Consider the following 12,244-nt stretch of genomic DNA (forward strand, 5'->3'; position numbering starts at 1 on the left):
AGGAATGGTTTTCCTCGGGGCTCTATATACATATGTTCTCACACAGAGAAATCAAAATAAAAAGCCAGTTTTGTCACTGTCTAGATGAAGGTCAGTTCTGCATTTTACAACTGGCGATGAACCCCATTTCATTGGTTTAACTGGCCTTTGGAAAGAGGAAGGAGTTTAAGGATATCTTTAAGAATATGACTGGAATCTTTAGGGGTCTGCCTTAATGCTGCTGATGCTGGAGCAGTGTGGTGGACAGGGGAGCTCTCCCACAGTTAGGAACGAGACAGCAGATACTCACGGAGGACTGCGCCCCTTCTGAGCTGAACCGGTACGCTCCGGAACTGTTGTAGGTTCCCACGGAATACCTGTAGTCTGGGGACCACTGGCTCCCATAGGAGTTGGAGAAAGTCAGGCTGCTGCCTGACGTGATGGCGCCATCCTCATAATCATCCTGGTCATAGTCATAGTCGCCATCGGGGGAGGGCAGGTCCCCGTTGTTCTGCGGCATGCAGTAGGTGGACTCCCCGCTGGAGGAGTTGTGCAGGCTAGCCGAGTCCTGCACGGACTCGGCAAGAAGCACTGTACTGTCAGCACTGGGGCTGGTGGGCACCACCGTGTAGTTCATGTAAGGGTCCTCCTCAGAGGAGTCGTCACTGGTCCGGATGCCGCTCGTTCGCTGGTCAGAGTGGCCATGCTCACTGGGGTTGGGTGAGTCCTTGAAGGCATCATCATCAGCCTCAAATCCCTCATCCACCTCCTCCTCCGCGGGGTAGGGCTGGCTGAAGTTGAAGTTTGGCTTCTCTCCACTGGCGCTCTCTGCAAGCTCACCGAGCTCACCCGAGATCTCGCTCCCCACGGACAGGGAGCGCTCAATGTTGCGGACGCACTCATCGATCTCATCGAAGTTGAGGGACTCGAGGAACTCCTGGGCGGCGCGGCAGGCCTCATCCTCCAGCCTGCGCAACTCCTCATCCCGCAGCTGCTGCAGCTTCTGCAGGGAGGCCTCGGTCAGCGACAGCTCCTGCCGCTCCTTCATGCGCTGCAGATCCTCGATTTCCTTCTCCAGGCGGAGGATCTCCTCCACCTGCTTGTTCTCCCTTTGCTTCTCCAGCTCCAGGGTCAGCTCCGCTTCCTTCTGGCTCTTCTGTAAGGCTTCGAGTTCTTGCTGCTTCCTTGTTTCTGCCTCCTGGATTCGGGGCAAGGTGGGTTTGAGAATTAGCATCTTCTTCCTTTTGTACACACGGAACTATGGCCCCCACCCAACCGATGTGCTGAAATCCTTTCCCCAGAATCTCAGAATACAACTAAGGTTGGACCCGGGGCTTTTAATTGGGTGCCTGAATTAAAAGGAGGTGGGGCCAACGTGTGGAGTCTGAATCTAATCTGAATGGCGTCCTTATAAAAGGGGAGAGTGGGAGACAGACACCAGGAAATAAGTATCAAGGAAGGACCATGGCATAAGCGAGGTGGCCACCTATGAAAATGTCACAGAATGTGACTGGCACGGTGTTGCTTTGTCACAAAGAAACCATACTACGATTCACACTGAAATCAAGGCCTTCTCTGCGTTCCGTACCACTGTGATGGGTTAGAGAGTGTACCAGAAACATCCCCTCAGCCGGTTTTCCCACTATTTCCTACTTTATTTCCTTTTTTCCCCCCAAGATTTATTAATTTTATTTATATGAATACACTGTAGCTGTCAGACACACCAGAAGAGGGCATTGGATCCCATTACAGATGGTTGTAAGCCACCATGTGGTTGCTGGGAATTGAACTCAGGACCCCTGGAAGAACAGTCAGTGCTCTTAACCTCTGAGCCATCTCTCCAGCCCCTCCTACTTTATTTCCATTCTGAATCCCTGTGTCAAGGTCTGAAGTAAAAAGGAAGCACATAAAGCCTCAGAAATCTCTGCGTTCCTCACCTGCTGGGCGCGGAGGAGTTCAGCTTCTCTTTGTGCTCGCTCTCTTTCTCTAAGAACAGGAAAGAAAAGCAGCTGGTGAAAATCAACAACCCCGAAACTAATTTTCAATAGATCTCATTTTTTGGAGGTGCTGGGGGCGTGTACATACAAGGCAAAAGACTCTACCGCTCTGCTGTGTACTCAGCCCGGAGAAGATCTTTGCCAGTTAAAAAAAGAGGAAAAGGGTTGGGGAGATGTCTCAATCTGTAATGTGCTTGCTTTCTGAGAAGTCCTGACTGAGTTCAGAAGCCTCTGCATCCACGCTGTGTTAAACACGGTGGTATATTCCAGTAATTCCAATGGTGGGAAAGCAGAAGCAAGCGGCACCATGAATCTCATTGGTCAGTCAGCCTGTCCAGATCAGTAAGCAATCTGACTCAACCTCTGCCCTCCATATGCATGCACGTACGCACGCACGCCAGCCAACCAGCCTGTCGTCCAGATTTGTAAGCTCCAGGGTCCCCTGGGAATTTGTAACAGGCCAAAAAGGGTAATGCTCCCAGTGATCTGTTATGTTTCAGTCAACGGAGCACATACCTTTCCTCTTCCTCTCTCTTCTTCTCTTCCTCCCACCTCTTCCTTTCCTCCTGCTCCCGTTTCTCAGCCAACAGCCGCCTGTAAACCCTGCGTGCCAGCTGTCCTCGGAGTTGCTTCTGGAAGACGATGGCTGCCTTTTTCAGGTGCAAAAATCTCTTCCTCGCGAGGAAAGCTCTGTAATTCTTCTGTATGGTCACCACACCACAAAGGACCTTTCTATATTGCTTTCTGCAAGACAGAGTGGCCACCGAGGTAATGAGTCTGTGAGCTATTCAAATGAGCTTACACCATGACTCTTAAGACAAAAGGAGAGGACCCAGACTTGGACCGGGTCTCTCTCATTAATGGCAGTCAGAGGAGGAGACTTGGGCCTAAACAAAACAGGGGAAAAACAAAAGAGTAATACCAAACAAAAGAAAGTCAGAATCCTAGCATTATCCCGGCTAAATAAACAAGTGGCCCTAATACCAACTTTGTGTTTACCCAGTGTGGCACAAGCTGGGCAAACACAGCCAAAGAGGATCTGATAGGCTCTATTGTTCATACGAACGCAAGGAAGCAAATGCTCCTGCAGCAGGACAGCCCCGCCATGCTTCAGAAAAATGGAATGCTTGGCCATTCCACGTGACCTGCGGAGTACAGCCAACCAAGTGACCATGAGTCAGAGCCGGGAGCACATTTCTTCAGTCTCAGCACTTGGGAGGCAGAGAGGCAGAGGCAAAGACAGGCATCTCTGAATCTGAAGCCAATTTGAGCTACACTGTGGGTTCCAAGGCAGCCAGGGCTAGCTACATAGTGAGATTTTTTTTTTTTAATCACAAAGCAACAACAAAACAACCATGAAAGATACAGGGTTTTTTTTTTGTTTGTTTGTTTGTTTTGTTTTTTTAAAGCAGCCAGGAAATGGGTCTCTCAACAAAGTGATACAGGCTGTGGATCCTTCAGCCCCAAATCTCAAAATCTGCAATATCTTAAATGCTGAGATGATGCTTACAAATTTTCAGATTCTAGAGCTGCAGAGATGGCTTAGCAGTTAAGAGCACAGGCTGCTCTTCCAGAGGACCAGGGTTCAATTCCCAGCACCCACACAGCAGCTCGCAAGCATCTGCACACACACATGGTACAAGGGAGTATATACACACATGCGAGGCAAAATACCCATACATATAAAATGAGGTAGATTTTCAGACTCCTGTGCTAGGCATGTACCCGGGAGGCAGGATGTATGAACAAGTATTAGGGTGGAGAAAATCAATGTTTAGCACAGAAAAAAAGAATCAGATCTTGGGGTATTTTTGAATTTCTGACTTGCCAATCAGCAGAGGCCAGGCAGACAGATATTTCAATATAAATATCTCCAGAATCTGAAATGCTCCTGAGCCCCGTTTAAGGTGAGAGACACACTCCAGTGTCTCTGTGTGACCTCTCGGGGGAACAGTAAGGTCAGGCTTGTTACAGCTGTGGTCACTTAAAGAGATCTGACCTTGGGTACCTCTGCACTCCCACAAACCACCCAACGGGGGTCACAGCCCTCCCAGAGCTTCATGCCCTTCTCCAGGTGTGCTTCTTACCGTGCCAAGTAACCTAAGATGTGAGCACGGATCACCATGGCTGCATGGTCAATCTCCTCTTCCCGCCTCTTCTCCAGTTTCTGCTCCAAGGACTCCCGAAGAAAGACCTACCCAGGAGGGGGACAAGTGTCAGAGGAAAAGAACAGGAATCTCAAGGTCAGGGCCTGCCTTTTGGGGGGCAATATCTGTTTCTTCTCTACTGACATCTGTTGCAAACTCCCACGATAAAAGGCTTTTTTATTTAATCCAGGGCATTTTACAGGGCCCACCTGACACAGACATTTTACAATTTGATCAGGATTCCTAGCAGGTAGAACACAAAGGCACAGGCAGAGTCAAGCCTCACACTCCTTGTTATGTCTACATTCAACAGGTGACTGAGAAATCACCATCAAAGTTACTACTGTAGCCAGGGCTCACCAGCTCACACAGCAGCACTGGTCCTAGACAAGAGTCTTAATGGAAAGACTGGCACAGGAAGAGCAGAGACGAAAGAACGAATCCAAGAAAATCCTAAGATAGCATAATTTTGGTCTCCTGTGAGAACCTACCTCCTCTCCACGGGTGCTAAGCAATTACCATTAGGCTAGCTGGACGTCAAAGGTTTACACACACAACTGTACTGACACCAAGAAGTTATGAGTTCAACACACATACACACACACACATACACACACACACATAATTCTAATAATCAAGTTTGAAGGTGGAAAAGAAGCTCACTAGGTCAGTGGTTACAAATACACCAGGTTCAGGATTGAATAAACTACGGGTCCTTCCAGGCTCATTCTGGTCACTGGCCTCCTTGATCGTACGCTGGCCAACTTAGCCACATCCGATATTGGTACTTGGCATTAGCATCTTTAAGTTTTGCAAAGATGCAGACGTGAGGACTCTCTCAGTCAAAGCACTGTACCCAGCTCTCACCTGGAGAGAGGGGTTAGGGGACCCTGCTACAGCAGCATGGCCAGATGTGGGTTTACTTTTCTGGCTTATGGCTGAGGTTTTGGCAACCCACAGGGTTTCAGGCTGTCTGTTGGTCTCCCGCACAATAGCTGCTACAGCGGCGGCAGGGATGAGACACACAGGGAATCCAAAGCAGAGTGGGAAGGCTTAGAGTTTCCCTCCTGAGGTATTAGGGGTCGCTTGTAGATCCATAACACAAGGGGCTCATTCAGCTAGCACTCTTGACTGACACACACACACACACTCCACATGAACCATTAGAATGTTAACAACCACCAGTATTTGGGAATGGTACAGCCTTGGGTATCAGCAGTCCCCTGGGCAGACATGGTGGCGCTTGTTCTGGCCACTGTACCCAGTATTTGGGAATGGTACTACAGCCTTGGGTATCAGCAGTCCCCTGGGCAGACATGGTGGCGCTTGTTCTGGCCACTGTACCTTGGTCTTCCCCAGCTGCCACTCGGTGTTAGAAGCATCGTAAAACTGAAGGAGCACAGTACACTTCCCTCGGATGTCCTCAGGCAGAGCCAGGTCCCTCATCAGCACTTTATACCTGCAGCAGAGGGTGCACAGTATTATCTCTGCTACTTGCTCTCGCCCATCCTTTGGGGGGGGGGGGGAGAGGAGAAAGAAAAGAAAGAAGGAAGGAATGAGAGAAAGAAGAGAGGAAAGGTCAGAGAAAACGGCATTTAGGTCCTTCTTGCCTTTTGTAAAAATCCTGAAAGGGTCTTCTGACCGCATACCCTGCTTTTCGAATCCTCACCGTCTCCAGCATCCCCGAGTAGCGCAGCTGGTTGAGCACAACCGCCTGATCAAACTGGTCTGGCATCTGGATCGTGAGGTTGGGTAAAGTTAGATGACACAGCGCTCATAAGGCTGCCCTCGCTGGGGTTCTAGGGCGCACGTGCGCTTACACACAGCGATTTAGAGCCTACACAAAATATACACTGGAAAATCAATGTCTGCGGAGTCGACACTGGTTCCCCCAGCCCCAGACAACACTGCTCTGCCCACCAGGCTGCTTACTGCTTCATGTCTTTTGCCAGTTTAATCTCAGAAGTAGATATTTTGGCATATATTATAATTTACTGTCATCATCATACCATTATTGCATCTTGAAAGGTATCAACAATTCCTAAAATATCAGTGTCCTAAAGGGGATAACATCTGAGATGTAAATAAAATATCCAATTAAAAAAAAAAAAAAAAAGCAGTGTCCACGTTCAAACACTTGGTCATGTCACAAATACAGGGCTGCTCACTCTCCTCTCTGCGATAACCTTTTCCAAAAGTCTCAAGTGCTGTGCATACATCGCTGTTTATTAAGCTTAGGATACAGAGGTGTTTCCCGAGCTAAGTCATACAGTACTCAGTGACACAGACTTGCAGGCACACTAAAATGGGGGGTGGTAGAAATACCAGAGGATAAGAGAGACAAGAAGACTCCGGGTTTGTTTTGATACCCCACTTATTGCGAGTTCCATCAGAAGTGAGCCCCAAGGACATACAGGCCTGAGGGAGGGAGTGGAGCCAGGATGCCTCCTCTGCGGTCTGCCCCCCTATCTGGTCTGCCCCCCTATCTCCGCAGCTGCCAGCTGGCACTGCTGCTGAACAATCATCTTCCAAGGGAAAGCAAAGTGGGTCATTTCCCACTTGCAGCTTTTTGGAAGGCGATTCCCAATTCTAATCCAGGCCCCTAGCCCCCTTAATTAACTTGTATATGCTGTTATTCTATAGAAGTCTAATAAAAGGACTGAAAAAAAAAAAAACAAAAAACAAAAAACCAAAAAAACGGAGCCATACTGTTGAAAAGTCCAAAAAACAAAGTGGTTCCCCCCAACCCAAACCAGTCATGAACACAAAAGTAGGCTTAAAGCTAGGGTATTCTAAAGTTTTAAAAACTAAAATTAAGACAGTGCGTACACACACACACACACACACACACACACACACACACACACACACCCCTGATGGAACAGCTGCCCCGACTCTGGCAGGCAGACTTCTCTCAAGAATGTCTTACACAAACACGGTGGTCAGGTTGTCTTTACTTAGCTGTATTCTAGCTGAGAGCAGCCAACAATTTCCGGCAAGCAGCCAGAGACCAGACCAGTGACTTGGATTTTTTTTTGTCTATGCATTTGAACTCCTTAGAAAAGTAAGAAAGGCAGAAGGCTATGAAACCAAATCACCCCGACATACTTTAACCTCTGGCTTAAAGCAAGGCACTGGAGGTAAGTGGCTGTTCTAAATGCATTTGTCCACAGCACTCCCAGCTTTATATAAAATCTGAGCAGCATACCGGCGCGTAGCACTGAGTTCATTTACAAAGTGAATATCAAAGGAAGGGTCAGACTTCTACAATTTGGTTACACTCGCTGGAAGGAGAGAAACTTTTAACTGGAAGTGAGTGAGGTTCCAAGGGAGAATTAACACCCCTCTCCTTCAGCTGGGGCTGTGCCTGACCCACATTCTGGCCCAGCCGCCTTTTCCTTCCTCCGTATAATTCCTTAGCCTGGCACCCAAGTTATTAAAACATTCTGAAAAATACGACTCCAGGGGCCGCCCCTCCCCGTGCAATCCACACTCACCATCTTCCTGCGTCTCCGAAGGACATTCCGCCTTCTGTTAGGCTCTCAGGCCAAACTTCATACGGGAAAACAACTGCCACCCTGACCTTTTCCCCACAGCTAAAGACTTGGAACAATAATGAACACCATTCCTGTGCTTTAAAAAGTGCCCGGTCACCATGACAACCCCTTCCACTCCGGGCTAATTAGTGTGGTGTGGCTCTAGGATTTGACACAGCTCCGGGAAAGGAGTGAGGGACGCTGGGAGCTGTTGCTTTTTGCAGACTCCCAGTGCCATTGTGTTTCTGCCCCTTCCCAGTAATTTAACCAGGGAAAGGGGGGGATCTATAGGCTGATTGTCGCCCTGGGCAACCCGCCTCTGGTGGTCACGAGGGGGCAACCCTGGCTTTCCATTGGCGCACTGTTTTCAGGGGCAACTTCCTTTTCTGGTGAATTTAACTTTCAAAGATGTCACAGCTGGAGGCTGGACGAGGAGCATTTTGCTTTTCAAAGCCTGCCTAATGCTTGCTAGTTCTCAATGGTAACCAGTTCTCCCAGGCAGGGCTGCACCCCAACAAAGACTGCCTGCAGAGCACTAAAAGCTAGGTTTTTATGAGAACAAATAGACTAGATTTTTTTTGGAAGGAACAGTTCTAACCCCAGGTAATTACAGGCCCAGCTAGATGGCTTAGTGAATAGTTATTAAACACCTACTATGCGCATGATTTTTTTTTTTTTTTTTTGGTGATTCATGCTAGTGGAAGATTCACCACAGTGGGGACTGCATTTTGTTTGCAAGGTTTCTGAAGTTTGGAAGATTGTCTACAGGTATGTCAAAAACCATTACTGAGAGGGTCTGGGGTAAATGTGCACCCACATAAACGCTAGGCACAGTGGCACTTCTGTGACCCCAACGCTGGGCAGCAGAGACAGGCAGATCTTAGAAACTCACTAGCCAGTCAAGCTCCAGGTTCAGCGGGAGGCCTTGTCTCAAAAATTAGCTGGCAGGTCACTCTAGTGGCTCAGTAGGTAAAGGTGTTTGCACCAGAATTCTACCCCAGGAACACACAGTGGAAGGGAACCAACCATGGCCACGAGTATGTCCCTTTCAAAGGTGGATAAATAATCTAAAGGAAAGAAATTTGGCAAGCAGTAGAAGTTACCTGAAGTTAGCTTCTAGCCTCCAGATACACACACAGGTGAACACACACACAACCACATATACCATATAAAGCGCAACATCATACTGTATTTAACAAACCAACAGAAAGACACGAATGGGCTTAGTCATCAAGGTGTACCTGCTGGTTCATTAGTGGCATCACAGTTAAGGGAGTAACTAGCCACTTTCTGCTTCGAGGTCTGTTCCTCAGGAATTCATGCCTGATATAGGAATGGCAGAATCCAAGGGGGGCGGGGGGTGTGTGGTGTCACAGGCCCTGGGAGGTGAGTGGGTGGAGCTACCACAGTTGCTCACAGTGTCAAACTGCCTTTTAAATGTTTGTTAGGCTGCCCTCAGTCTTGGTTAGGGGAGTTTCTTTTTGCAAAAAGCAACAGTTACTATACAGGTAGAACTGGCTGAACAGTGAAGAATAAGAGACTATGGGTGCTCACCCCTCAGTGAGCCTCCTACATCACCCTTCCAAGGCTCAGAAAGCAACATGGCGAGGTAGAGTGCTCAGAAATGCTGTCTTCTGAGAAACGGCCTGGCTATCACACGTGTGATCTCACAGAAGCTGTGCCTCCTAGTCCAGGATCAAGCTAGTCACCACTCCAACAAAGGTGTCAGAGGGTCTCATGAGTGAGGCCCTGCCCCTAACTGGCAAAGTACTGGCAGTTGATAGCTCCCAGGAAAAGAGTGTCAACTCTCTTCTAGTATGTGGACCCTGGTAGGTTGGTCATGTCATTAGATGCTCCTACCCCTTCCTGTATGCATGCAGACAACACTAATGGACCCTTAAAAAAAAAAAAAAAAAAAAAAAGATGACACCAAGCTAAGAGAAGGAAGAAGGTTATAGAATCTAGACATAGTTCTTACATGTGTATGAACAAGAACAAAAGGGATATTGTTTTAAAAAAACACAAAGTGGGAGATAAAAGATTCAAGTCCAGGGAGCACGTGGACTTGAATCAGAAAGGGAAGGCTCGCTGTAACGGGGAGAAGCAGCACAGACGAAGGTATGGGGTACGAAAGGGCCTGCCTGCCTTGATCTGGGTTTTTGTACAGATCTGGGATGCAGGAAATAGTCCTAGGCTGAAGAGGGACATAGCATTTGAGAAGAAATGGTTTGGGACTCAAAAGGAGAGTCTGGGTGTGGACCCGGCCAGACCTTTGTTATGAAAGGGCACCCTTGCTCTCAAGACAATACTAAAGACAAGGCCATTACCCAGCATAGGTAGGCCCACCTGAAACCAGTTTACCAGGAGTGTCAGCACCGTCAACATTGAGATGCAAAGAGCCAGCTGCAGATTTTGGACTTGCACTAAAGAGGAAGCTACAGAAAAGCGTGTGCAATCAATAGCCCAGCTTTTCCTGCAAAACTGGCCATCCCTGTGGATGATTGCATAGCTGGGGACACGTGTGAGCAAGCGGAGAAGAGACAGCTTAGAAGAAAAGGAGACAAAAAGAACATTAGATTGCACTGAAGGAAAGAACCACACAGGTAACAGAAGGTTTCAGTATGAGTACACCTTTAAAGACATTTCAGGCCAGGCAGTCGTGGCGCACGCCTTTAGTCCCAGTACTTGGGAGGCAGAGGCAGGCAGATTTCTGAGTTTGAGGCCAGCCTGGTCTACAGAGTGAGTTACAGGATAGCCAGGGCTACATAGAGAAACCCTGTCTCGGTAAAAAACAGGAAAAAAAAAAAAAAAAGACATTTCAGAACAGTCCAATGTCATGTGTGTTTATGACTGTGCAGGTGATCTTGTGCATGAGGAATGCATTTACATGTACATAGATAAGGAGACCACGTCGGCAACATTAAGTATTGTGCCTCAAGGCCTTGTCCACATTCATTTTTTTAAAGGTTTATTCATTTTACTTCATTACTTCATCTAATGACATGACCAACCTGCCAGGGGCCACATAGTAGAGTAAAGTTGACTCTCTTTTCCCAGGAGCTGTCAACCACCAATCCTTTGTCAGTTAGGGGTGGGGCCTTATGAGCCCTTATGATACCTGCATATATATATGTATGTGCACCACATGGCTGTGTGCCTGTCCCCCCCCCAAAAAGAAAAGGGTGTCAGATCCCCTGGAGCAATAGTTACAGGTGGTAGTGAGCCATCCAGTGTGGGTTCAGGTAACTGAACCCAGGTCTTCTGCAAGAGCAGGGTTCAGGGATACAAAGACTTGACAGACTGTCTTCTATGATGGAATACTGGCCTAGAAAGGAGTGAGCTAGTCACACATGTCACAAGACAACCATGCGAGGCAGTGCTTCTCGAGCTTCCTAACGCTGTGACCCTTTAATGCAGTTCCTTTAATGCAGTGTTGTGGTGACCCCCAACCATAACATGATTCTCACTGCCAATTTAAAACTTCAATTTTGCTGTTGTTATGAATTGTCATATCAAGTGTCGGTGTTTTCTGATGGTCTCAGAGGACCCAAGGGTTGAGAACTCCTGTGCTAAGTGAAAGAATCCATCACAAAAGATCACACTGCTGGAGAGATGGCTCAGAGGCTGAGAGCATTGGCTGCTCTTCCAGAGGCCCCCCGGAGTTCAATTCCCAGCAACCACATGGTGGCTCACAACCATCTATAACCAGATCTGGTGCCCTCTTCTGGTGTGTAGGCATACATGTAAGCAGAACACTGTATACATAGTAAATAAATAAATCTTAAAAAAAAAAAAAATCACACATTCTATGATTCAATTTAAATGAAACACTGAGAAGAGGAAAACATATAGAAAGTGGACTGATTGCCCCCCCCCCCCAGCCACACGGCAGGGGTGAGGCAGGGGTGAGGTGGGGAGAGGAAAAGGGAGGCTCTCAATGAGATGGTGAATGTGTTCCAAGTGACTTTGCCCACGGCTGCACACCTGTGAAACATTCAAAAGCCACTGAAACGTGTGTTTTCAACAAGTCAGTGGCGTGGTGCCTGAACTGGCTGGTCATGTACACGCCTGTTCTCGGTACAGTTACTCAAGAGCCTGAGGCAGGAGGATCCGACAAGCTCAAAGTCTGCTGTACACGGAGAGGGTCAGGCCAGCAAGGGCTTTAAGCCAGTGTGACCTTGTCTCAAAGACAAACAGAACAAAACCCAAGTAGAATAGCTACAAATAAAAGGCTGGGTATCACAGTGTATGCCTGGAATCAGGAGACTGAGCCGGAGAAGGCAGGACTAGCCTGGGCTACATGAGACTCTGTTTAAGAATGCAATGCAGCGGCAGAAAGGAAGCTGGAATGTAGGTCAGAGAAGACTTGCCGAGCACTGTTAAAGCTCCAAATTCAATCCCCAGCCATGGAGAGAGTATGAAAAGAAAAAGGCCCAGCAGGCACAAGCCTTTTAAAATGCCTAAGGGGTGAAGGCAAGGGGAAAGTTTGCCTATTGGAGACAGGACGAAGCATAGTTTTAACTTACTCTTGAGGAATTCAGTCAAATAAGGGGGTGGGGGAGAAGGGAAAGAAAGAAGATCTCTT

At 47.9% G+C, this 12,244-nt stretch overlaps 1 protein-coding gene across 4 annotated transcripts in view; it reads right to left on the reverse strand.

The window, feature by feature from the left end:
- Positions 1-12,244, reverse strand: part of Myo10 (myosin X) — a 196,314-nt gene that overhangs the window by 31,018 nt on the left and 153,052 nt on the right. For 3 of the 4 annotated variants that reach the window (XM_076916403.1, XM_034523353.2, XM_076916402.1), the window contains 6 exons: positions 5,734-5,858; positions 5,468-5,582; positions 4,064-4,170; positions 2,493-2,720; positions 1,917-1,965; positions 290-1,177 (listed from right to left, as the gene is read on the reverse strand). In XM_076916403.1, the coding sequence (XP_076772518.1) occupies positions 290-1,177; positions 1,917-1,965; positions 2,493-2,720; positions 4,064-4,170; positions 5,468-5,582; positions 5,734-5,858 (1,512 nt within the window). Of the gene's footprint in view, positions 1-289; positions 1,178-1,916; positions 1,966-2,492; positions 2,721-4,063; positions 4,171-5,467; positions 5,583-5,733; positions 5,859-7,620; positions 7,767-12,244 lie in introns of those variants that run through there. The other variant, XM_034523354.2, reaches the window with a different exon arrangement.

The sequence above is a fragment of the Arvicanthis niloticus genome, chromosome 19 (assembly GCF_011762505.2).
Source record: "Arvicanthis niloticus isolate mArvNil1 chromosome 19, mArvNil1.pat.X, whole genome shotgun sequence".
NCBI lineage: Eukaryota > Metazoa > Chordata > Mammalia > Rodentia > Muridae > Arvicanthis > Arvicanthis niloticus.